General features: G+C 37.3%; 1 protein-coding gene across 4 annotated transcripts in view; it reads right to left on the bottom strand.

Annotated features, from left to right (window-relative positions):
* Positions 1 to 27,554, bottom strand: part of Tnpo3 (transportin 3) — a 90,586-nt gene extending 63,032 nt beyond the window's left edge. For 3 of the 4 annotated variants that reach the window (XR_013088634.2, XM_076833410.2, XM_076833404.2), the window contains exon 1: positions 27,057 to 27,554. Coding sequence is in view for 3 of the 4 variants with exons in the window: in XM_076833410.2 (XP_076689525.1) it covers positions 27,057 to 27,176 (120 nt within the window). In the remaining variant the exon portion in view is untranslated. The remainder of the gene's footprint in view (positions 1 to 27,056) is intronic. The other variant, XM_076833392.2, reaches the window with a different exon arrangement.
* Positions 27,555 to 27,765: the final 211 nt, after the last annotated feature.

Genomic DNA, 27,765 nt, shown 5'->3' with positions numbered 1-27,765 from the left:
TATATAAATATATTTAGACAAAAGTATACTCAAAGAAGAATCTGACAAGCTAAATCACCCACTAATTCAGTCAATATTTCAATTGTAGGCCCTATTCAACAAAAATTTTCTAAAACCTCTATCAACTGAGCCAGCAGATATAATCTTTTTTTTTTTAATTTGTTGTTGTTGTTGTTGTAGATGGACACAATACCTTTATTTTATTTTTACACAGTGCTGAGGATGGCACCCAAGTGCCTCATGTGTACTAGGCAAGCTCTCTACAACTGAGCTATAACCCCAGCCCAGCAGATATAATCTTGCTGATGAGAATCATTTGAAAAATGTCCCCAAAGTCTCTACTAAAATGTCACTATGTAACTTCTAACCCTACCTATAGGTTGGCTGCTTCTTCTCTTTTCCTACATAAAGAAATAAGTTTTGCTCACTCTGAAAATTGAGTCTGGAAGCTGTTTTGTTAGTATATCTATAAACAATGAAATATATTTACTATTGGTCTCAGTACACCTACATTTCAACCTTTAGTGCCTGAAAAAATAGCAGAAAAAAAAATACTGGTCCAAGTACATATTTCACATGCTTTATTTGGCAAAATGTTAAATATGCTACTCAATAACTATCTCACAGAATAAAATAAGCTTATCTATAGAATATAAAGAACAGAAGCAAAGAATTTGGTACTACTCACAAATAAAAAAAAGAGTCTTATTTTAAAGATAACTTTAGGGGTTAGGGTTGTGACTTAGAATGCTCGCCTGGCATGTGTGAGGAACTGAGTTAGATCCTTACCACCACATAAAAAAATAAAATAAAGATATTATTTCCACCTATAACTTAAAATATTTAGAAAAAGAGATAATTTTAGGAAATAAATCATGTAGCACAGAAGGCAACTAACAGCTAACTAATAAATTCTAATCCAATTTAACACCAAATGCCTTTTCATAGGAGAGGGCTAAATCCAAATGACAATATAGACTGAAAAAACTTTCAATCTCAACATAAGAGCCAACTGTGAAGATCATATGCCTTTTTAGTTAATTTCTTTTTTTTTTAATATAGATTCTTTTTTTAAAGAGAGAGAGAGAGAGAGAAAGACAGAGAGAGAGAGAATTTTTTAATATTTATTTTCTAGTTTTCGGCGGACACAACATCCTTGTTTGTATGTGGTGCTGAGGATCGAACCCCGGCTGCACGCATGCCAGGCGAGCGCGCTACCGCTTGAGCCACATCCCCCGCCCCCTTAGTTAATTTCTTATGAAGATGGAGCCCTTCACAAGTAACACAATTTCTTCAAGATCTTTCCAAAGAGAGATAAGCAGCAAGTCAAAATCAGAAACAGGCAGAATAAATAGGCAGTGCAAATTCCTAAAGTGAGTTGAAAACAGCCCCTGAATTCCACAATTACAGGTTTACTAACATAAAATTTAGCTTTTAATCACATACACTGGTGGAGAGTAAACATGAAGCATTAATTTCTTTCAAGACATAGTTGTTTTATTAATTTGGGAGAATTTTTTATCCCTTAGAACATATACTCAACAAATATTTAAATGCATTGATATATCATTATTAACACCAATTACCCTTCCTCAGGTAAAAATTTTCGAGCCACACTATTTTTAGTCATTCATTATCTAACTAGTAACCCTAGCACATCTATGATTTAATATGCCATCAAAATATATTTATTTTGCTCAAACTCATTTTTTAAATAGCAAAAAGATTCTATGAAGCTCTGGAATCTCTACAGATATCCTCAAACAGAGCAAATTAGAAAGAAAGAACATTTACAGCAAAACTAAGTGCTGTCTAGTCATCTCCAAAATTTAAGTGGATGGGAAACAGCCAGTGATATCTATATCTGTAAGATCTCTGTGGTTTCAACTTCAGTTAAAGCAGAAGCAGAGACAAACAACAGAGTATGTGATGGATGCAAAAGAGCCAACAGGTATTCACTGAGAAGTAACAGAGAACCAATTTGAGCACTGCAGTTGAAAATGCCAGATCCAATGGTGGATTCGTGAATGGAAGAGACCTACAAAAGATTTAAAAGGGAATGAACTGCTAGGCACAGTGGTGCATGCCTGTAATCCTAGCCGCTCGGGAGGCTGAGGCAGGAGAATCCCAAGTTCAAAACCAGCCTCAGCAACCATGAGGCACTAAGCAACTCAGTGAGACCCTGACTCTAAACAAAATAGGACTGAAGATATAGCTCAATGGTTGAATGTCCTTGAGTTCAACCCCCCCAAAAAAGAAGGGAATAAACAGTTTAGTCTCTATCTAAAACTTACAAATTGAAGAAGTCAGGAAAGCGGCCCAAACCAAGAAGAAATTACTGTAAAGAGAATCAAATTTATACAGAAGTATGAGACAAAGGAAGAAAAACAAAGGGGAACAAAGGAAATCTCAGAAATCAAGTTTCCATGTTTGTTAACTACCACACTAAAAATAACAGAAAAGGAAGCCCTAAGAAGTTGGAAATATTATATTTAACCAAGACTACTTCTACATGTTCAGAAAAACTAATTTCACAAAAAAATAAACAACAGATCGAATAACATATACAGCTTTGGAGACAAAAAAGAAAAATGAGCAGAAAACAACTCCTACAAGAAATGAAGACCAGAAAAACAGATTTTAAAAACTATATTACTTTTTCAAAATGAGCTAAAAGACACTAAGAAAATGATATGAAATATAAAATAGCACAATTGGAAAGGAGATTTTCAGAAATGAGATAAAAGACTCATAGAAAAGATGAGAAATTAAAGAAAAAAAATCACTTCAAACATAAAGACTAAATTAGAAAGAATTTTATAAGTGTGACCAAACACATCAGATAAGTAAAAAAACAAAGTTGTCTTTAACCACAGAGAGAACAAAAAAGGTTAGGGTTATAGTTGTACATGTCTGTAATCCCAGCTACTTGGGAGGCTGAGTCAGGAGGATCCCAAGTTCAAAGCCAGGCTTGGCAACTTAGCAAGATCCTGTTTCAAAATAAAAAAATAAAAAGGGCTGGGAATATAGCTCAGTGGTAAAGCACATACCAGAAAAATGAAAATGGAAGAATGTACTGATGATACTAAGAAAGAAAATCTGACAAACATTTCTGTTTAGTCAAAATTTTATAAAAGCCACAAACTCTTACATAGAAAAATTCAGAGATTATTATCTTGAGTCCTTCTGAAACAATCTTCTAAAATAGGTTCAGACAACCAAAACAACTACGAAGAGTTTGTCTTCAACATAAGGACTGATTATAAAGTCTACACATGTAGTGTAAAGAACAACTAAAAAGTAAATGAAGACTCAAAACAGAGAAGCGGGAGGGACCGGGGATGTAGTTCAGTGGTAGAGTGTTTGCCTAGCAGTGCTGGGTTCAATCTCCAGCACTGCTAAAGAGTGGGGGGGAGGGAGGGAGGAAGGAGGGAGGGAGGGAGGAAGGAAAGAAGGAAGAAAGGAAAGGAAGGAAAGGGGAGGGGAGGGGAGGAGACGGCAGGGGAGAAGAGGGGAGGGGAGAGGAGGGGTATACTGTTTGTGTACCCTGACAGTTCATAGTATAACTATTAAAGAACGAGGGGGAAAGGAAGGTACTGGGGAATTAGATTGATCAAACCATGCTTTGTACAAGTACAAATATGGTAAAGAATTCCACTATGATGTACATTGTAATACACAAAAAAAATTTTTTTTTTTAAAAGAATGAGGGGAGTGGGTAGGGGTTGTGGCTCAGTGGTAGAGCACTTACCTCTCACATGTGAGGCACTGGGTTCAATCCTCAGAATCACATAAAAACAAATAAACAAAATAAAGATATTGTGCCCATGTATAACTAAAAAATATTTTTAAAAATTTTTAAAAAAGAGAATGAAGGGAAAAGGAGAGTAGATGCAAAAATTAATTTAACTGCTGGGCACAGTGGCACACATCCACAATCCCAGTGTCTCAGGAGGCTGAGGCAAGAGGATCACAAGTTCAAGGCCACTCTTGGCAATTAGCAAGCCTCTAAGCAACTTAATGAAACCCTGCTCAAAATAAAAAATAAAAGGGGCTGGAGATGTATCTCAATGCTTAAGCACTTTAGGTTCAATATCCAGTACCAAAAATAAACAAACAATGGTGATGGTGGTGGTAGTACTAGTATGGTTAATCTGAGGCATCAAGGCACTGAAATCTAATGGCATAAAGTAACTGAATAATTATGGGATATTCCATTTCTACCACCTTCTGTGTCCTTGAGAATCTAGATTTTTACAATGGAAGGAAAATATACAGATGTAATACAGAAGGACTTTTCAGATAAAAACTATGTAATGCTGAATCTGAATCAAAAACATTTATGGAGGACTTGGGGTATGGCTGAGTGGTAGAACACAAATTTAGCAGGTATGAAACCCTAGTTCAATCCCTAGCACTCCCCACCAAAAAGGAGGGGGATATCTGAATGACTATATAGGGTATTTTATCTTTAAATAAATATTTTCTACATGCATAATATTTACTCATGCCTATATATACATGTACACAAATGCATGTACATGCCTATATATACATGTACACATATGCATGTACATGCCTATATATAATTTTAATTTCATATATATAATATATATAATTCCTTAGCTATATTCACTGAAAGCCCTAAATATACTATCCCACCCAGTAACAACTGCATACCTAGTGTTCTAGGTCTTTAAATTCAATTTCCCACTATAAGAAAACATTCCTTCTTGAAGAAATAGAAGATTAAGGTCTGAAGAAGAAAGCAGGCAAGAATGAGCCTAAGATACATTTTGTCCTACTAGATAGCAAGAAAGCTACCTATTTAGAGTCATTTCAAAAGTACTTCGGAGGCACTGGCCTTGCTTCAGCAAGGGATATCACATGGAGAGACATGGTGACCATTATATTTAGGTATAAACTCAGTATCTTACAATGGGAAATAGCATTATTTTGGTTTTCTTATATAAATCATAATTTTAGTAACCTACTAGTAGACAAGGAATACTTTATACAAGTAGTCTAGAAAAATAAGTAAAAAAGAAAAACACATATTTAGAATACACTGTCTCTATTTTGCAACCCACAAACAATGGTTGAAGCGACATTCTGGGACTTCTGAAGTTAGATCAGAAGCAGCTTTAGGACTTCTGCCTTGGAATCCTTCACTTTATACTCTAAGGAGAGAACTGCCATTAAGAATTCAGTAGTGGGCTGGGGATGTGGCTCAAGCGGTAGCGCGCTCGCCTGGCATGCGTGCGGCCCGGGTTCAATCCTCAGCACCGCATACAGACAAAGATGTTGTGTCCGCCGAAAACTAAAAAATAAATATTAAAATTCCCTCTCTCTCTCTCTTAAAAAAAAAAAAATTCAGTAGTGGGCTGGGGATGTGGTTCAAGCTGTAGCGCACTAGCCTGGCATGCACGGGTTGCTGGGTTCGATCCTCAGCACCACATAAAAATAAAAAAAAATAAAGATGTTGTGTCCACCAAAAAACTAAAAAATAAATATTAAAGAATTCTCTCTCTCTCTCTCTCTCTCTCTCTCTCTCTCTCTCTCTCTCTCTTAAAAAAAAAAAAAAAAAAGAATTCAGTAGTGCCCCACTCAAGAGAAAATGTGGAAAGGCCGTAAAGACACATGGAGCTGCTGGGTACAGTGGCACATGCCTGTAATCCCAGTGGCTCGGGAGACGGCTAAGATAAGAGGATCACAAGTTCAAAGCCAGCCTCAGCAAAGGTGAGGCACTAAGAAACTCAGTGAGACCCTGTCTCTAAACAAAATGAGACTGGGGATATGTTTCCATGGTTGAGTGCAGTGCCCCTGAGTTCAATCCAAGGTATCAAAAAATAAAAACTAAAAATAAAAAAAATAAATAAAAGACTACATGGAAAGTGAGGACCAGCTGGGCTCAGCATTCTGTAGAATTCCAATCACAGTGTCAGGCATGTGTATGAAACTGTCTTAGAACCTCCAGACCAGGCCAACCACCAAATGGATGCCTCAAGTTGCATAATCACAACCTACTGAACTCTGATCAAATTCCTGACCTACAAACTTATGGGATAAAATGGTTTTTAAGTCACTAAGTTTTGGGATTGTTTCAAAAAAGGAAATCAGAAGAGATAACCAGATGATGAAAATGATAAGATGATGAAAATAATAAGATCTTGATGAAAATGATAAGATCAAATATGACTGTCTCTCATCAAGCCTCTGGATCCAGCTGCCAATATAAAGATGTCCTTTAGTATCCTTGGGGAATTGGATCCAGGAACCTATCAGATACCAAAACCTGCAGATGTTCAAGTCTCTGATACAAAATGGTACAGACTTGTATATAACAGACATATCTACCCATAAATTTAGAAGTGACATAAATCATCAATAGATTATTTGCAATACATAACACAGTATAAATGCTATATAAACAGCAGCTGTACCTGGGCTAGGCAAGTGGCAGAGCACTTGCCTCGAACATATGAAGCAATGGGTTCAATCTTCAACACACATAAAAATGAATGAATGAATGAATAAATGAATGAATAAGGGTATATATAAAAAAACAGTTGCTTGCTGTACTGAATTGTTTAGGAAATAATGATATGAAAAAAGTCAATACATGTTCAGTATAGACACAATATTTCTTTCCAAATATTTTCATTCTGCAGTTGGTAGAATTCTCAGATGCAAAAACCCACGGATATAAATGACCAACTTATAGAATAGAATGACCTTACATAATTCTTATGCAATCGGCAAAATCCAGACCAGGAAACTCCAGGTCAAATGGACCAGCTTCCTCAACATAAACAATCTTACAAAGAGAATCTACAGACAAAAGGTATATTTAAAGTTGTAATAAAAACAGCAAGATTCTACCACAAAGTGTGGGAAGGTCCACCTGCTGATAAAACTGTAAAGACATCGAAAGAAAACATTACTATAAAAGAAGAGTGGGCTACACACAGAAGTGCATGCCTCTAATCCCAGCAGCTCTGGAAGCAGAGACAGGAGGATCGAGAGGTTCAAAGCCAGCCTCCGCAATTTAGGTGAGGCCCTAAGAAATTTAGCAAGACGCCATCTCAAAATAAAAAGGGCTGGGGATGTGTCGAAGTAGTTAAGCACCCCTGGGCTCAATCCCTTGGAAAGGAAGGAAGGAAAACAAAAAACAGCAGTTACTTTTAGGGAGAAGAAAGAAGTCAAATAGGGCACAAGGAAGACCTCAGGAAAGGTCAGTAAAGTGCTATTTCTTGACCTGTTGTGGCTATAAGGACACTCACATATACTAATTCACCAAACTATACTTCTGTACTGTACAGTTTTTTGCATTTGTGTTTAAAAAAACAAAATAACAATAAAGCCAAACCCTATATATTGCCTATTTAAATTAAACTAGTATGAAGTCTTTATCCCAAGTTAAATCTGTTAAGCTATTACTTCAGAACCCCTGTAAAAAGTTCATTTTGGGCCAGGCATGGTGGCACATGCCTGTAATTCCAGCTATTTGGAAGCTTAAGTTACACTCAGCTATACCCTCAACCCACAATGAATTCTGCCTCCTGCTCCCCAGTACTGGGGACTGAACCAAGGAGTATTCTGCCTCTGAGCTACATCCTTAGACCTTTACTAAAATTTAATTTCGACCTCAGCACAGTGTGCACACCTATAATCTCAGCTACTTGAGAGGCTGAGACAGGAAGATCACAAATTCAAGGTCAGTCTTTGAGACTTATCAATACCATGTCTCAAAAATAAAACTTAAAAAGGGACAGAGATGTGGCTAACTGGTAAAGCACCCTGAGTTCAATCCCCAGTACGTACGTATATACATACATATATACTTTTTGTTTTGTTTTGTTTTGAGATAGGGTCTTACTAATAAATTGCCCAGGCTGACCCTGAACTTGAGATCCTCCTGTCTCAGTCTCCTAAATTGATAGGATCAAATAGGTATGCCACTGCAACAGACTGTTATCTGTATTTCTGACTTAAACATTTCTATCTTCTTAAAAGTTGACATTTCACTGTTACACACTTTGGCACAAACCTGTAATCCTAGTGATTCTGGAGGCTGAGACAGGAGGATCACAAGTTCAAGGCCAGCCTCAGCAACTTTGTGAAACCCCGACTCAAAAAATAATAATCATAAAAAGAGTAGGGATGTGGCTCAGTAGCTAAGTGCCCCTGGGTTCAATCCTAAAACTATTTACCTTGAGCAAACTGGTAAACTTATAGGTAGGGTTGTGAATTGGTAAATAAGAGGAGTAGAAATACAAAGGAGATATTATATATATATATATATGTATGTATGTATATGTGTATATATATATCTGACGATAAAACCCAGAGTCCAGAAGCTCTTTACCACTGAGCTACATCCTCAGCCCATCTTATTTTTGAGGGGTTCTCAGTAAGTTGCTGTTATTGAAGCTGATCTTGAATTTGAGACTCTCCTGCCTCAGCCTCCTGAGTCACTGGGATTACAGGTATAAGCCACTGTGCCCAGCAAATATATGTTTTTAATGTCTTTTGTATTTGTTTTCTTACTTTCTTAGAACCAGAGATGAAACCCAGGGACATTTTATACTGAGCTACATCTCCAATCCTTTTTTACTTTGAGACAGGAACTTGCTAAGTTGCCAGGCTGGCCTCAAACTTGCAATCTTTTTGCCTCAGCCTCTCAAATCACTGGGATTACAGGAGTGTGTCACCACACTCAGCTTAGAACTGTCTTTTTTAAAAAATGGACTTTCAATATGGAAAAATCTCCAAGATACGTATTTTTTAATATTTATTTTTTAGTTGTACACAATACCTTTTTTTTGTTTGTTTATTTTTATGTGGTGTTGAGGATCGAACCCAGGGTCTCGCACATGCCAGGCGAGTGCTCTACCTACCGCTGAGCCACAACCGCTGCCCCAAGATACATATTTTTTAAAATATATAGTAATATACCCTGTGCATGTCTTGGTAGCAGAACATCCAATGATCTCCTCTACAAAGAGGCTTTGTGACCTAGGCCCCAACCTCCTATATGATTACAGCCTTTGAAGGGTTAGGGAAGTCTCCGCCAGTCCCAAGAGCATGACAGCCACCTCTTACAGAGACCTGCTTATGCCACCCATAACTTCTACTGTCTCTATCTGGGTTCCATGTCCAGGAACAGCTTCTGGCAGGCAGTCCAAGCAAAGCCAATGCCAGACCCCATCCTGACCACCAATCTCAGGCTTCCAGAGGAACAAGCAGCTACAGCCTTGCCTAGCCTTTTCCATCCTAACCCCATCTGGTAGACTAGGCCAGGTGTACAGGAGCAATTGTGTTCTTTTTTCCCCTCCAGTATTGGGGGCTGAACCCAAGGGTGCACTACCACTTAGCTACGTTTGAACCCTTTTAATTTTTCATCATGAGAGACAGGGTCTCACTAAGTTGCGGAAGCTGGCCTCAAATTTGTAATCCTCCTGCCTCAGCCTGACGAGTAGCCAGGATTACACATGTGCTACACTGTGCCCCACTGCACTTAGATTCTTTTATATCAAAACACTAAATAACAAAAAGGAAGTCAAGAGAGCTCATTCTTTACTATCAAGAAACAAGAGCTTGGGCTGGGGATGTGGCTCAAGCGGTAGCGCGCTCGCCTGGCATGCGTGCGGCCCAGGTTCGATCCTCAGCACCACATACAAAGATATTGTGTCCGCCAAAAACTAAAAAATAAATAATAAAATAGTATTACAGTGTGGTTTTTAATTTCTATTTTATTTTGGGTGAAACTGAGGATCTTTTAAAATTTTTTGAAAATACATTTGTATTTCCTTTTATGTGAATTTTCTGATATGTTTTTGCCGAAGTCTGTCTGGGCACAAAATAACAGACCCACCACACTGCCTTGTAGATTCAAACAGCAACTCTTTATTCCCGAACTTTCACTGGCACCCTACACACACTTTCTGGGAAAATAGACTCCCCTCCACCAGGCTCTGGTACCAATTCTCTCAGAACCCAAGGAGAACTCAAGGAGCAGGCGCCTGAGGCAGCAGGATATGCCCTAATCCCAGCAGGATCAGCCCTAAACCTGGAGCCACCCTAATCCCTGAGCAGGGTCACCTTTCAAACCAAAATGCCATGCGTCATTCCTACTTGGCTATGGCTCTCAGCACATTTTATCAATCTTTTACATGACTATAGTTTTTCCATATTGTTTTCCAGGAGTTCCTTATGTTAGTGTGATTTCACCTTAAATACATGACCACTGGTCTCAATTAACCATTTGTGATGCACAGCAATCCTTCTATTTCCCTAATATATTTGTCAATTAAAAAAAAAAAAATTCTTTCTGTAAACTTTTTTAGAAAAAGCAGTGAAACTTTTTAATATCACAGCAGTTGGTTTTGTGCCTCATATGCTCCCTATATGACCTAAAAGTCATCTCTCCTTTTGCGTTTGCCAGACATTTCAACTTTGATTACAAAAGGATATCTGGTATTTTTCCAATTCTCCAGCCAAAAACAACCAGAAAATGTTAATTAGGTACCAAAAAAGACCCTTTTTGTAGACACCAAATTAGCTAGTACATGGGGCCACAGATCCCAGAGAGAATGGAATAGAATTCAGTCCAGTATTTGGCTCCACTTTTTCCCTCAAGGTATCCAATTTGAAAGTGGAAGACAAGAGTCTGAGATGCTGAAGAACTCTGGGACGTTTCAACAGACTGGGAAAAATGATTTCAGGAAACTGGAATATGGCCAGGTGTTGTGGTGCACACCTGTAATTCCAGCAGCTTAGAAGGCTGAGGCAGGAAGATGGCAAGTTCAAGCCCAACCTCAGTAACTTAGGCCCCAAGCAACTTAGGAGATCCTGTCACAAAATAAAAAATAAAAAGGGCTGGGCATGGGAATATGCCTCAGTGGTTAAGCACCTTTGGGTTCAAACCCCCAAACAAACAAACAAAAAAAAAAAACCTGGAATATGAAATTGAATTGAAAATTGGAATTCAGACTGCCAAGGAAGAGGAATTCTGATAAATACTCCAAGCCTGCAGTCTGGACCCAGTGAAGAAAAGAAGACATACAAACGCTACTCAATTTATGATGGAATTATGTGCACATAACCCTCCATAAATTGAAAAGATCATGGGTTGAAAATGTGTTTAATACACATAACATTCCAAATATGATACTTAGTCTACTATACCTTAAATGCCCAGAATACTTATTTTAGGTTACAGTAAGACAAAATCATCTAAGACAAGGCCTATTTTATATCAAATATTTGTATCAAATATATAATTTATTAAAAACTGCACTGAAAATTAAAAATAGAATGGTTGCACTTTCACACCATGGAAAAGACAATAAATCACAAGTCAAATATTCCATTATTTGTCAGGGACCATCTACACACCAGTTCTCAAAAAGACTGAAACTTCTACAAGATAGAGTGTATATTATGCCACAAAAAAAGTCCTAATAAATTTAAAGCCTGAAACCATACAAAGCATCTTTTCTAGTTACAATGAAATGAACAGAAGAAAAACCAGAAACTTCATAAATATGTGGAAATTAAACAACACATTCTTCAACAATCAAGAGGCCAAAGGAGAGGAAATACCTTAAGACAAATGAAAACACATTGTACCAAAACCTATGGGGTGCAGCAAAAGTTACACTAAGAAGGAAATTTACAACTGTACATGCGTATATTAAGAGAAAAAAAAATCAATAGTCTAACTTTTTAACTTAAGGATCTGGGGAAAGAACAAACTAAACCCAAAGCTAACAGAAAGAAGGATATTAATAAAAATTTAGACAAGGACAAAATAAGATGTTCCTATCCCACTCCCCCAAACAAATATACTAAAAAGATCCTGTCTCAAAATTTAACAAAAGAGGTGAGAGAGGTGAGAAAGAATCTGGCGATGTAGCTCAGTGGTAGAGCACTTGCAGAGCATGCATGAGGATCTGGGCTCAATCCCTAGGACCACTCAAAAAAACACCATTTTTAAAAAAAAAAAAAAAAAAAAAACATGATTATATGATTAACCATCAGGAATCCAAATCAAAACCTCAATTAATATCTCTTCACCAGGATAGCTATAATCAAAAAGACCTAAGTGTTGGTGAAGATGTGGAAAACAAGAAGGCACTTAAAGAGTTATCATATTACTTAGAAATTCAATAAACACTTGAAACATGATTATGATTATTCATTGCAGTATTATTCATAACAATCAAAAAATAGAAACAGTCCAAATGTTGGTTCATTGAAGAATGGATAAAATGTGGTACCTATATATAAAGATAAGAAAATGGAATATTGTTTAGCCATAAAAAGAATTAAGTGGGTTGGGGATGTATCTCATTGGTAGAGCACTTGCTTAACATGCGCAGAACCCTGAGTTCAACTCTCAACACCACAGTCAATCAATCAATCAATAAAAATAAATAAGGGTGAAAACAAAAATCAAGTGGGGAGGAAAGGAAACAATCATACCTGCTACAGCATGGATAAACCTTGAAAATGCTATCCTAAGAGAAAAAAAGTCAGCCACAAAGTACTACAAACTGTATATTCCCATTTATATGAAATGTCTTTTAACAGAAAACTCTTTATAGACAAAAAGTGGATTGCCTAAAGCTGGGGATGAAGTAGAAGGGGTGAGCATACCGAGGGGTATGGATTTCTTTTTCAGGTGATGAAACTGGTCTAAACTTGATTGCGGTGATAGATATACAACTCCATGAATATTACTAAAAATGTCTACACTTTAAGTGGGAGAGTTAGGGTTGGTGTGAATTTCATTAAAATTGTTATTTAAAAAATAGGCAAGCTAGGCTTGGAGGCACATACCTACAATCCCTGCAAAATTCCAGAGGCTCAGGCAAGAGGATCAAAGCCAGCTTCAACAACTTAGTGAGACCCTGTCGCAAAATTTTAAAAAGATTAGGGAGGTAGCTCAGTTGTAAAGTGCATCTGGGTTCAATCCTAGTACCAAAAAGAAAAAAAAATTAATTTATAAGTCAGAATAGTGGTTGTTGGGAGTGTGATTTCCTGGGAAGAGGTATTCTGGAGCCTACTGAAATGTTTTATGCCTTGATGCCACTAATGATTACTTATATGTCAACATAAGTAAAAAAATAGAAAATAAAATGGAAATTGTATATGTAAGCAAATTATCTCTGGATAAAGGTTGAAACCTTTTGTCTGTAAGCAAAAAATGAAATGAAACTGTAGGTTACGACTTCAACATAGCCTAAAACTTCTCTTGTTAATATCTGTACGCTATGGGGGCTGGGGATATGGCTCAAGGGGTAAAGCGCTCGCCTGGCATGCGTGGGGCGCTGGGTTCAATCCTCAGCACCACATAAAAATAAAGATGCTGTGTCCACCGAAAACTAAAAAATAAATATTAAAAAAAATTTTTTTTTTTAAATCTGTATACTATGGAAGGCACAAAATTATTCCAATCTAATAAAATGCTAATATGAGGAGTTCAGGGATAGAGGTCAGTGGTAGAGTACTTGCCTAACATGTACGAAGCCCTTAATTCAATCCCCAGCACCAACAGAGGGGGAAAAAGCTAATATGGTATGCACAGATACTGTGTAACTGTATGTAAGAAAAAAAAGTTAGCATATGGAATCATAATCACTTTGACTTTACAGTACAGGAAAAAAAACAAGTTTTAGTTTGAATTGTTCTCTAACTAAATAAATCTAATATAACAAAACTCAGAAAAGATGCCTCCAACAAGAATAAATGAATCCTTTACCTTACTACCATGGTACCACCCTTGACTGTCACAGCTAAGCTGTGGAATTTTATACTGAAATTATTTGGGCCTTGTTCATCTTTTCAAATAGATGATAAACTCTGTTCAAAAGTAAGGAAACAAGGGCTGAGGTTGTGGCTCAGCGGTAGAAAGCTCCCCTAGCACGTGCAAGGCACTGAGTTTGATCCTCAACACCACATAAAAATAAATAAAGGTATGTGTCCAACTAAAAAAAAAAAATTAAAAAAAAAGTAAGGAAACAACTTTAATTATCTTTGCAACTCCCAAAATCCATAGATAAATCCTTATGCTATTAAAATGTAACTGATAAAGCATGCGGGGGGGGGGGGGGGGGGGGGGGTTGCAAGGGATTGAACCCAGAGGCACTTTACCACTGGAACTACATCCTCAGCCCTTTTTATTTTTATTTTAAGACAGGGTCTCATTAAGTTGCTGGGGCTGGCCTTGAACTTGCAACCATCCTGCCCCAATTTCCTGGGACTATAGGAGTATGCCACCACACCCAGCATAAAGTTTATATTAAATTGTTAAATATGAAGCAAATTGATAACACCATCTCATAAGTCTCTGACACCTTTTGTTCTCCCAAACATGAAGCCCACCCTTTCACCAGGTATGTGAAATACTCCACTGGGGACATCTATCAGAACAGAATTTAAAATGTTTAGAGAGAAAATAGGAAATAGAGATAAGCCAATAAGTTCTTTATAGATAAGGAATACAAAAGCCCTCAGAAAATGAGAATTTGAGTACTCATTTGTAAACCTGCACTGGCCATGCCAGGATAGAAACCTGGTTTTATTTTATTTTAACAATAAGAAGAAACTTAATGTTTTTCTTAGCTAAAATTTGAAGATTTAAAAACCTGGGGAAAATGTGGGGGTATCCTTTCTAGAATAAGGCTTACTTTAAACTATACCCAATACTTTTGAAATAGTTAACAGAAGATCAGTGTTCAGCCCAGTCTAATAAACCAAACATAAAATCTGCATCCTCGAATGCTCATTATACTATTATCTAGTTGCCTAGATAATATAAAACTATATAAAACAATATAGTTGTTTTATAATAAACTAAAATATAGAGGGCAGGTATATATAATTTTCCAGGATAATTTTACAATGAACTGGCTTAGAAGAACTCCCAAATTTCTCCTATGAAAATGCATGAAGTAGAACCAAATGGAAAGAAGAGCTACCTTCTAATTTCAAGTACCATTTTTATTTATTTATTTTTAATTTTTGTTCTTTACAACGCTGTGGATCAAACCCCAGGTCCATGTACACTTTAATAAGTGCTCTACCACTAAGCTATGTCCCAGCTGCCTTTTTAATCTCAAAGTTGCCTCACCCACTAGTCAAAAGTGCCCTTCCTATCAAATATCTGTCTTTGGGAAAAATAAATCAACTATAAGAGTGACCACAAAAGAAACTAGGCAAAAGAGTATCAAAAGTTATTAAGTAAATCGTTAGTAAAAAAAAAAAAAAAAAAAAAATTACCCATAATGATAGTGCCGATACTAAACATTAAAGAGGCCATTTATTTATTTATTTTAATTCTAGGAGAGTTTAAGAATTACTGACATCCAAAAAGTATCAAGTAATCTTGTTCTGGTCACTGAATCAAAAAAAAGGCAGGGGGGGAACCAAACCCTGATACCCTTGACACTATAATACATTGCTCATCGTTCTTCCCCTCTGCTAAGCCACAGAAAGGAAAAGAAGGAAGAGAATCAAAAAAGAAAAAGGGATTTTTTTTCAAGGAGAGAATAAAGCACTTACACTTCATAGGACTTTCTAGCCACAGATGCCAGGTGCTACCCACTGAAATCCAGGCTTGGACTAAGCTCCACATTTCTGAAAGGACCATCTCAACCGAAGCCTGGGGCTCCGAGTCAGCAGGAGGAAGCTGCAGCTCCCACTAGCAGCACATTTCAAAGAGGCTGCAACAAGAGAACATTTTCCATTTAAGTATCTAATTCCAATCTTCCATTTCACAAAGCAGTAGCAGAACAGGCCTTTATATCAGTCTTTTCAAAGATATTTCCATGACTATGTGATAAATATGGGGTAGGCAGGCTATGGTCCAGAAATCCTTTCACTAACATGCTCCAAATTCTTCATTATACTTTACAGCAGATCTGAAAAGTACTTGCCCCTTTTCTTTTTTTAACGGTGCACTGTTGCTCCAAGACTCACTTCTACACTAACATTTCTAAAACTGCCAAATCAACCAAAATCACTGCATAGTCCTCAACAATGCAAGCACATACAAGAAGTCATTAGCTGCCAAGAATTAGAAGCAGATTTGGGCTGCTATTTAATCCTACACAAAAACTCCTTCAATTAAGCAGAATTACTTCATGGAAAACAGAAGAGCTCTGGAAAACAGAAAATGAGATTCTGAAAATACAGATAATTTCAGTGAGACCTGAAAAGTAACATAAAAGTGTCAAGTTGCTACAGTTTTAAGCATATCAATCAGTGAATGATATATTTATTAAAAGAAGATTTTAAAAGATTTATAGTATATTGAGGCAAGTTTACAGGGAAGGAGGAACAGTAACTCATAGTGCTGAATTAAAAAACTCATAATGGTGAGGTTAAGAATTAAACTTGTCAATTTTAACATTGCTGTTATATCTGAAATGTTGCAAGAAACAAAAAAATCACATAAAGAAAAACTATCCATCAATAAAGCAACATTTTAGATACTGCCCTGCAACAATGTGATACAGAGCTAGAAAATGAATTTCACAAATAAAGAAAATATCATTTTCATGAGACAGGTGAAGAAAAAACAACTCTAATTTAGAAACAGAAAAAATGTAAAAGCTTATCACATATCCCCTCCACTTTTTTTTTTTTTTTTTTTTTTTTTTGCCACGTTGTAGATCAAACCCATTCTACACAGGTGCTCTACCACTGAGCCATATGCCCAACCCTGGCCAACTATCTTAAGTCTTTATACAATCCTTTATGAGAAATTTACAAATTTGAGACAAATCATGGCCACTCAAATTCCAGAGGAAATAACTAAAAACACTCTTCAAATGTTCCAAAGACTACAGGCCCATATGCACTATCCTATCCTGATCTCAAAGGAAGGAATCAATAAGACCAAATGACAGCACTGTACACCATGTTATCCTTAGTTTCTGATGAAATCCCAAAGCTTCTTGAACAACACAATGACCTCTGTCAAATAAATTTATAGCTGTCAGTCACACATGAAATGGTAGTACAATATCTTGCCCAAAAATTTCATGATTAGTTTAAAGAAGCCCTATCCAAATTTAAAATCTTCAATCACCTATGTATGTGAATTAACCTAAGAATGACCCTAAAAAAAAGGATAAATCTGGGGGCTGGGGTTGTGGCTAGGTAGTACAGCGCTCGCCTAGCATGTGCAAGGCCCAGGGTTCAATCCTCCACACCACATAAAAATAAATAAACAAGGGCTGGGATTGTGGCTCAGTAGCAGTAGAGCACTCGCTGGCTCGGGCGGGACCTGGGTTCACTCCTCAGCACCACATAAAAATAAAGGCATTGTTTTGTGTCCATTTACAATAAATATTTAAATAAATAAACAAACAAACAAACAAAATAAAGGTATTGTGTACAACTAAAAAGTAAATGTTTAAAAAAAAAGGATAAATCTGGATCCATAAAATCCACTCCAGTTGGAAGTAAATAAGCATGCATTCCCTGATAACCATTTTGCTGAGGACTTTATTAATGATACTAGGCAGCCCTGCCCTAAAAGTAGAAAATGCCAGCCAGGTGCAGTGGCACATGCCTATAATCCCAGCAATTTTGGAGGCTAAGGTAGGTGATCACAACTTCAACGTCAGCCTCAGAAGGTAGAAGGGCCCTAAGCAACTTAGTAGGACCAGGTCTCAAAATTTTAAAAGGGCTGGGGATATAATTCTGTGGTAAAGCGCCCGTGGGTTCAATCCTCAGTATCAACAACAAAAAGAAAAGGGGAAAAAAAAGAAAATGCCAAGCTGGAAACCATTTCATCTGAAGCAAATGGGTGCCTGGGGTGAGGGCTTCCTGAAAGCCAAGACACAGAAGATGTTATTTCTTTCTTTAATCTCCTGTCTACCTGAGCAAGTTTTATTAACAAATCATATAAACAAGATGATTTTTTTTTTCTTATACTGGAGAATAAGCCCAAGGAACACTGTCACAAAGCTACATCCTCAGCCCTTTTTAATTTTTTATTTTAAGACAGGGTGTCTCACTAAATTGCCCAGGCTAGCCTTAAACTTTTGATACTACCTCAGCTCCCCACCCAATAGCTAAGATTACAAGCGTGTACTACCATGTCCGACCCCAGATGAAATTTTATCGTACATATTAAGTACATGTTAACACAATGTTGAAGGATCAAATTTTTCAAACTGATAAAAATGTGAAATGAGACATTCAAATTATAAAATGTATGTTTTAAAAGACTGAATGCTTACATGGGCTTGTTATGGCTTGGATGTGTGAGTTTAGGGGACAAAAAGCTCATGTGTAAGCCAATGCAAGAAGGTTCAAAGAAGTGACTGGGTTGTGAAAGTCTTAATTCAACCAGTGAGTTAAAACCCTGATAGGGATTGACTAAGTGGTAACTGAAGTGGTAGGATGTGGCTGGAGGAGGTGGGAATTAGGGCTTTGAGATATATATTTATATCTGGCAAGTGGAGTCTCTCTCTACTTCTTGATCACCATGATGTGAGCTGCTTCCCTCTGCCAAAAACTCCACCATGATGTTCAGCCTCACCTCAAGCCTAAGAAATGGAGCCAGCATTAAATGGACTAAGACCTCTGAAACCAAGAGCCTTCAAATAAACTTTTCCTCCTCTATAATTGTTTGGGTCATATCCTTTAGTCACAGCAGTGAAAAGGCTGACTAAAACAGGGCTTGAGAGAAAATAATGTAAACCCTGCTAAAAGAAAACTCACCAAAAGAGGAAAAATAATTGTTTACTAATATTTTCATTTTGAAAACTCTACTAGAGAATAAAAATTAAGACAGTACTTTAAAGGGCTTCTGCAAGCTGAACACTACAAAATTATCTCCTTCAGCAGAAGTATAAATTTCCAATAAAATAAGACTTCTCTCTTGTGCTTCACCTGTACAAGCATAAGATACTCTGGTAATATCCTAGTATCATAATGCAAGCTAGGGAAATACAGGACAGGGAATCTGAAGTCTACAACTTCCTATGAATTAAATTGGTTTTTAAATTCAACATAACTTAAAATTCTATAAGATCTGAAAAACAGTAAGGCAGTTCCAAAAAACAAAGACAATTACCATATGATCTAGCAATTTCACTTTTGAGCATATATACCCAAAAGAACTGGAAGCTGGGACTCCAAGAGACATCTATACAAGCATGTTCATAGTAACATTATTCACAATAGCCAAAAGTAGAGGCAAGTGTCCATCAATGGATGAATGGATAAACAAAATGTGGCATACGCACACAATGGAATGTTATTCAGCCATCATAAGTAAAGGAAGGAAATTCTGACACACAGTGCAAGGATGAACAGATATGTTTGGTGAGAAAAGCCTGTCACAAAAGAAAAACTACTAGTCAAGCGTGGTGGCATACACCTGTAACCCCAGCAACTCCTGAGGCTAAGGCAGAAGGATTACAAGTTCAAGGCCAGGCTCAGCTACTTAGTGAGACCCTGTCTCACTTGAGATATAGCTCAGTTAATAAAGCATCATTGGGTCCAATCCAGTACCAACAAGAAAGAAAAAATAATATATGATTCTACTTACATGAGGTACCTAGAGTAGTCAAATTCAAATAGACAAAGCATAATCATGGTTGCTATTGTAAGAAGGAAATAGGGGGCTTGGCGTCTTTAATGAGTATAGCTTTAGTTTTACAATAAGTAAATGTTCTGGAGATGGATGGTGTTAACAGTAACACAACAATGTAAAAGTAATTTATACCACTGAATTGTACACTTAAAATGGCTGAAATGGTAAATTTTATGTTTTGAATATTTCACTATAATTGTTTAAAAATAATCTTTAAAATCTACTCTCTATTTCCCCCCATAAATAGCAACATAATCATTAAGGCAATGAAAAAACTTGATGAAATTTTTGGAAGTTTTTTGGAAAAACTCTATAATAATTAGAAAATTTTACACTGCCCTGAAAATTTTATATCCTGAATCAAACCATCAATTGGCCCAAGGCCTGGTAAGACAAGATATAAATGAATCCAAATAAGAAGGAATGCCATTAGAAAACAGACCAACATGTCAATAGAAGTACTGTCACAAATCCACACACACAGGCTGCAATACTCCAAAGATATGAAATGTACAATATTTGCACTACCTAATACCTGGAATATAGATAACATAAGAGAATAATTTTAACTTTAATTTAAATTTAAATTTAAACAGCCATACTTGGTTAATGTCCACCATACTGAATGATCCAGCTAGATTAAGAAAATCTTTAGGTACAAGGCCTTTCATTTCTATTGTTTACTTATATACTTCCAGTTTCTATCAAAGCAAAGTATATAGTGTCCCTATATTCACTGAAATAACTACCCCCACAGAAGTTGAACAAAAATTATTTCCCAAAAGGCTTTCCTTTCAAAAGCAAGTTATTTTAAGGGTCACTTAACCAGAGGATGAACACAAAAAAGACAAGTTAAATAGATAACTACAATTGTAGAGAAAAAACAGAGACATCATGTATTAAAACTAGAACCAAAAAACTACATTAGTTCTACATTTAAAATTCCAAAGGAAAAAGCACTAGGAAAAAAACTTGGAAGTTGATACCCATGGCCCAAGACCTTTCTGAGATGATATTTAAGAAAAAATTTACATGAATTGGTGACAAACCATCAAAGCATGATTTTAATTCACCTAATTTATGCTTAACATCATGCCTTTTTCAGTTTCCAGACTGGACAATAAAACTTTTGATACAACCTCTACCAACATATTGCCTCTGTGAAAAGTAGAAACTTAGAACAAATAAGCAACATAATCACTAGCCCTATAAAAGATGGTCTTTCCTACCTTATCTACTTATTTTGGTTACTGGGGGTAGACAAAGCAAACTATAAGTGTTCAGAAAAACACTGGCTACTGTTAAACAAAGATGCCTCTAAGTAGGTGGGATTATAAGCATAGGTGTTCGACACCACGCCCAGCTTTTAAAAGGTTTTTGGTTGTTGTTGTTTTTAAGAGGAATTAAAATATTGAAAATTACACCCCTGAAGCTAAATGTTGTTTATTTTCAACTAATCATTGATATGAAGCAATGACAAAAATAAATAAAATTTGAGTTACCAACTGTTTTTTAGGCATGCTTACAACAAGCAAAGATTCACTCAACAAACAGCTTGAAGAACTTGTGTGTGGACTAGGGCTGTAGCTCAGTGACAGAACGCTTGCCTACCATGTGAGGCATTGGGTTCCATCCTTAGCACCACATAAAAATGAATGAATAAAATAAAGGTATTCTGTCCATCTACAACTACAAAAAAAATTAAGAAAAAGAACTTGTGTGTGAAAGATTACAATCATCTTTTTTTTTTTGGGGGGGGGGTACTGGGGATTGAACTCAGGGGCATTCAACCACTGACCCACATCCCCAACCCTATTTTGTATTTTATTTAGAGGCAGGGTCTCACTGAGTTGCTTAACTACTCTCTTTTGCTGAGGCTGGCTTTGAACTCACCATCATCCTGCCTCAGCCTCCAGAGTTGCTGGGATTACAGGCATGCACCACCAAGCCCAGCTCATCTCTTTCTTAATAAACATGGTTTACTCATTCATGTATGAATGTTATACCACATATAAATTAATGTGTCAAGGATCCCACAGTCCAGTGGGAGAGAAAAATAAATTTTGAAAAGGTAAAAACTGGTAAATGCAATAAAATATAGCGCTCTAGACATGGGGCACGGAAGACTTTCAGCTGAAGAGAATCAGTTAAGACTTCAAGGAGAAAGCAAATTTCAGATGCTGGATTTTGAAAAGATGGATGAATTTCTACATTTGATGACAGGATTAAGAAAGAGTAAAAGCACAGAAGAAAAAATCAAAGAAAAAACAAAATTGGGCAAAAATTAGCATTCCATTCACCTACCCCCCCAAAACATGCTTACTATGAAAGACATTACAGGTATCTGAATAGCAAAGAATTCAATAAGAGGGAATCTGAAGTTGCAGGTAAGACCCAAGATAAACCAAAAGATCAAGGTCTCAAAGAATACAGCAGGTGATATGCAAAGCACCTAGATCTGATAGGACAAACAGCTGGATACACCAAATCAGGGAAAGGGCTAGTGGTAAATTTAATTGACACAATGATAGACCTTGCAATGCAAATTGGATGAAGAGAGAAGACTGGAACAACTAATTTTAAAAAAGTATTCAGAAGTGGTGGTGACACCTATAAATCCCAGCAACTAGAGATGCTGAGGAGGGGGATTCTTGAGTTTGAGACCAACTTAGCAAGACCCTATCTTGAAATAATTTTAAAAAGGGGGAGGGGGTTGTGTAGCTCAGTGGTAAAATACCCTGGGTTCAATCCCTAGTATCACCAAAATAAAATAATAATAATAATAATAATAATAATAATAATAATAAAATTTTTTAAAAACTGAACTGATTGAACACACTCATTTGCACTTGTGTAACTTCTAAAAATCCACTAAAATCATAGTAAAGATATTTGATAAAAATAAAAATGCAAAAACTCACAAGGACAAAGAGAATGGAAACAGATGATAGACATCAAGGAAACTGGAAAGCTAATGGATGAGTGTTAACTGTCCTTATAGATCTGGGAAGGCTGAAATTTTCCTCAGGGTGGGGAGGGACGAGGAGATGCCAATGGTATTGGCACAAACTGATTCTAGCAAACTGATTCTAATTAGAACTACCAGGAACATCTAAAGGCAGACACACAGGTGTAAAAAAATAAAGGGGTGGATTAAAGCACAAGAAGTAAAATCAAGAATCAATAAATGGGGGCTGGTGTGGGGGCTCAAAGGAGAGTGCTTGCCTAGCATGAGTTTGGCACAGCACCACATAAAATAAAGATATTGTGTCCACCTGTAACTAAAAAAATAAATATAAAAAAATCAATAAATGGGACGTATCAAACTAAAAAGTTTCTTCACAGCAAAGGAAAAAATCAAGAACATGAACAGAGAACCTACAGAGAATGGGAGAAAATCTTTACCATCAGCACCTCAGATAGAGCATATACTAAGATATATGCTAAGGATATACTAAGAACTCAAAAGCCTTCACATACACACAACACACACACACACCAAAAAAAAAAAAAAAAAAAAAAAAAACCCAATCAATAAATGGGCTAAGGAACTGAACAGGAAATTTACAGAAGAAGAAATACAAACAGTCAAAAAAAATTATGAAAAAAATGTTCAACACCACTAGCAATTAGAGAAACACAAATCAAAACTACACTGAGATTCCATCTCACCTCAGCAAAATAGCAATTATCAAAATACAAGTAACAATAAATGTTGGTGAGGATATAGGGGGAAAAGGTTCACTTACACACTGCTGGTGGGACTACACATTGGTACATTACTCTGGAAAGCATATGGAGATTTCTTAAAAAACTCAGAATGGAACCATCATTTGAGAGTTATCCCACTCCTTGGCTTATACCCAAAGGACTTAAAATCAGCATACCACAGTGACACAGCAGCTCAACTCACAACAGGAGCTATGGAACCAACCTAGGTGCCCTACAACAGATGAATAAATAAAGAAAATATGGTATATATACACAATGGAAAATTACTTGACCATAAAGAAGAATGAAATTATGGCATTTGCCAGTAAGTGCATGAAACTAGAGAATATCATACTAAGTGAAATAAGCCAGTCCCAAAACACCAAAGGCCAAATGTTCTCTCTGATATGTGGATGCTAACCCACAACAGGGAGGGGAAGATCAGAAGTCTACACTGGACTACACAAAGGGGAACGAAGGGAAGGGAGAGGGGATGGGAATAGAAAGACAGTAAAATGAATCAGACATATCTTTCCTATCCCTATATGAAAACACAACCAATGTAACTCCACGTCATATACAACTACAATAATTGGATCCTAATTGGAAAAGTCACACTTTTTCTATGTATGTATAAAAGTCAAAATACATTCTACTGTCATGTATATCTAGAAAGCACAAATTTTTTAAAAATCTGTACAAGCAGCAGTTAGACTGCTATATTTTTCTCCCTGACTATTATTCTCCCACCATAATAAAGGACTCAAGATTTACTTTGAAAAGATTGAAGTAGGAAGACTCTGGATTCTTGGACAACAGACTTAGCTAAAGATTGGAATATCACCTGAAAGCAGAAGATTAAATAAAAGGCTACACACACTGAATTGGTGGGAACCAGCCCCCAGCTTCATTCCCTCATCTGATTGTAGAGCACTGACAGCATCCCTGGAAGAGATCTGGAGTACTCTGTTCAAGGTAAAAAGACCAACAGAACGAGAATAAGAAAAAACAAAACAACAAAAACATGGGTGGGAAAAGTAGAGTGGTTCAGCACCAGGGTTTAATCATCTGTACTGTAAAAAAGAGGGAGAGAGGGGTAAAGGAAATTCCCTAGGCTTACTGGAGCAAGGGCATAGGGGGCTCTCAGGTTTGATGATCCCATCAGCCTAAAAGAACAGACTGTCAAGACTGAATAGGCAAAGACGATATTTACAGTACTGACAGGAATTTGGGGATAAATTACTGTAGATATAAAGTAAACAAAACAAATATTAAAAAAAGAAAAAAGTACTCATTACCATTAAAATAAAGTCAAGCAAAATTTTTAATTTTTAAAAAGAAAACTTAAATTTTGATAAAAGTTAAAAATATGATAATTCCAATACTTGATATTACTGAGCCAAAAATCTGGATTGTGAACAGAGCATAATGTCTGAATAAAGCGATTTGGCGGGCTGGTGACTTTTCAGTAATGGCAAGATCCGGGGTGTGACTATGTGACCAGGTCACTAAAGAAAATGAAGAAGGAATCAAAAGGCTAAAGTGTTAGCTGATTGTCAATCTAGATGCTAAAGGTACTAAAACTGATGGTGTGTGACTGTGCTGGTATTTCCACCTTTCTCTATCATCATTTCTGCTACAGAAAGCTGACCTATATATATGTTATCAACAGGTTGCCAGGTCCCAAGGTTTCTGATTGTGTTTGGACAACAGGGAATCCCAGTAGGAGATTAGAAGAATAAAGTAAGGAAATTCATTCCTTCAACTCCCTCCCTGAAAGGGCCCTTAAGCTAGCCATGTCCCTTCACATGAAAGTCATCCACCATTCCTCTCAAGGCAGTCAAGTAATCATCCCTCTTCCCCTTCAAGTGATGTTAACAGTTTGGCTACAGATTATTACACTATTTCTTGTGGTACCATTACACCTGCAACATTATAAATAGTACCTTTACAAAGTAAACTCTCCTCAAATTATCTTGTCAAATATGCCACCTGTTCCTGTTGAGACCCTACTAACAATGATAGTAATAAGGAAAATGATGGTGATGATAGGTTGTAAGAGAGAAGAGCAGAAAGGAGAGAAGTTACTAATATTTAAATAATAACTTCTAACACAATTTGAGCTCTATACTGAATAACTTTTCGAAGCTCTTTATAGATACTACCTCATTTAATCATAACAATTACCCTATGTTATAAGCACTGATTATTTTCTGGTTCATTTCTAAATATAAAAAACCAACACAGTTGCTGGTTCAAGGACTCAAATACTGATTTTAAATACACACAACAATATGCAAATTTAGCAGTGATACTAACTACTTTTGTAGTACTGCTAAGCATTCCTCTTATATATATTTTAGAAAACTATATGAATATAAAGGAATTGTGACTTCCCAGATCAAAGAAACTAAACTCAAAAGGGGCACATATGTGAATAACTTCCTTATGTAGCCTACAGTAAAGTCCTATTTGTCTTCCCGCAAAGTAAACAAGGATTTAGGCCCCAAATTTTAAGTGTCATATTCAAAGTTGCAAATTTTAAAACATTTTTATGTACTTCTAGACTACTGTCTTATTTAATAGAGCAGAGTACCTTTAAATATCAGTTATGAGTTAAACATATAAAAGGCAAGAGGGTAAACAGAAAAACATGCTTGTGAGTAAAATCACAAAATAAGGGAAAGATAAAGGAGGCTGTGGATGTAGCTCAGTGGTGGAACACTTGCTTGCTCAGCACGCAGTGAAGCCCTGAATTTGATTTCCAGCACCACAAAAAAAAAAAAAAAAAAGTAACAGTGAGCGTTTTGTCAGTCTCATCAGTTTTCAAAGTACTTCACAACTCAGAGCAAATCTTACATTTATGACCTACTTCAGCAAGATCACCAACTATACACACTTCCAGAAACAGCACAACACACATAAGTGTGAAAATTAGGGAATAAAGCATAAAATGTGAGTCAAAGAACAATACAATATACGTAAGAGACAACTGAACATTTCACTAGATACTTAAACAAACATACAGAATAACTGAGATAGCTACGATGTCCATCTTATAAATAAAAACCTAAAAGTCAGGGAAATAGGTTAGAGGACCAATATGAAGCAAAATGAGAATTCTTAAGTTTTTCTGAAACCAGAATTGGCTTTTTTTTTCATCTGTATTATGTTGCACTCCAAAGCAAAGAGAAAATTCACAAGTATACGAATCTAGAAACCTGAGAAGTTTCGAGAATAATGTTTCAGAACTGGAATGAAAATTGGCGAAGACTAGTGAGGTGTGCGGCTACCTTCCCACGTTTGGGAAGAACTGCCACATACAAACCTTGGACATGGAGGTGAGACCGATAAAGCATCCTTGAGTGGAAGGTAGAGAAGCACTGAGATTTGATGTGGTTTAAGACAACACAGAAAAGCACGGTCTAAGGAGTAATAGCAAGGGCAGAACTTAAAGAGGGCTGGACCCACGCCACAAGCAAGAAGTTCAGGACCTACAAACCAGATTCTACGGGGTGAGGAATGGGCCAGTTCGCGAGCGATCAGCTGCGACCAGTTTCCGAAAAGCGACAGAGATGTAGCTTCGCAGCCCCACCCCACAACAGCAGCTCCTCCCCAAGGAGGACCTCACAAGGGCAACCGCCCGCACAGGCTCTCCCCTCGAGCCTACGACCCACCCAGCCCTGGGCCCCGCGGCGCAGAACGGCCTCTCTGGGCCCCTCACCGAACGCTGCAGCTCCCCAAGCCAAAACGAGGCGCGCTCCTTTCCGCTGGGATCCGGGTCGTGGTAAAGCGCCTGCACTGCCTGGTACACAAGCTGCAATGTCGGTTTTGCTCCTTCCATGGTGGTGGCGGCAGTGGTGACAGCGACAGTTCGGATTCTTCTGAGGAGGCTTCCCGGTTGCTCCGCCTTCGCGCTTCCTTACTGTCTTGGCCACAGCCGCTCCCTGACTGGCGCCATCTCCTCCTCTTTGGCCGTTACCAGGGCAGAGGGGTTCACTGTGGAAGTTGGCCCCTCGGAAACAGCGGATAGATCGTATTCAGGTTCCTTTTCTTTTTTTCCGTCTTTTCACTGGTATCCAGACTCCTAAATCCGGACGCTGATTCTTGATTCTTCACCTGCTGATTTACGTTCAGAAACCGATCTCCGCACGACACCAGCCACGTTGTGTACCTAAGCCGCGTTTAACCGGACCGGAAGCGACAGCCGAGTACCTTTGGCACACTTCCGTCTGGTGCTCTACAAACGGCCTCCTTCCCGGCACGCCTCCTCTTGTCTCCCCGCCCCCTCCCGGAAGTGACCCTGCCAGGAGAGGAGTGTGGAAGAAAGGGTAAGCTGTGGTTTTCTACGTCCACCTTGAGCTTTAGGACCGATTTGTGTCAAGTACCTGAGCCGTTCTTCCCTCCTTGGCATGGGTCAGAGGTCATCTCTC

Source organism: Callospermophilus lateralis, chromosome 1 (genome assembly GCF_048772815.1).
Source record: "Callospermophilus lateralis isolate mCalLat2 chromosome 1, mCalLat2.hap1, whole genome shotgun sequence".
In the NCBI taxonomy this organism is placed as follows: domain Eukaryota; kingdom Metazoa; phylum Chordata; class Mammalia; order Rodentia; family Sciuridae; genus Callospermophilus; species Callospermophilus lateralis.
The sequence above is the reverse complement of the archived record's forward strand: the minus strand, read 5'-3'. Positions and strand labels throughout refer to the sequence as shown.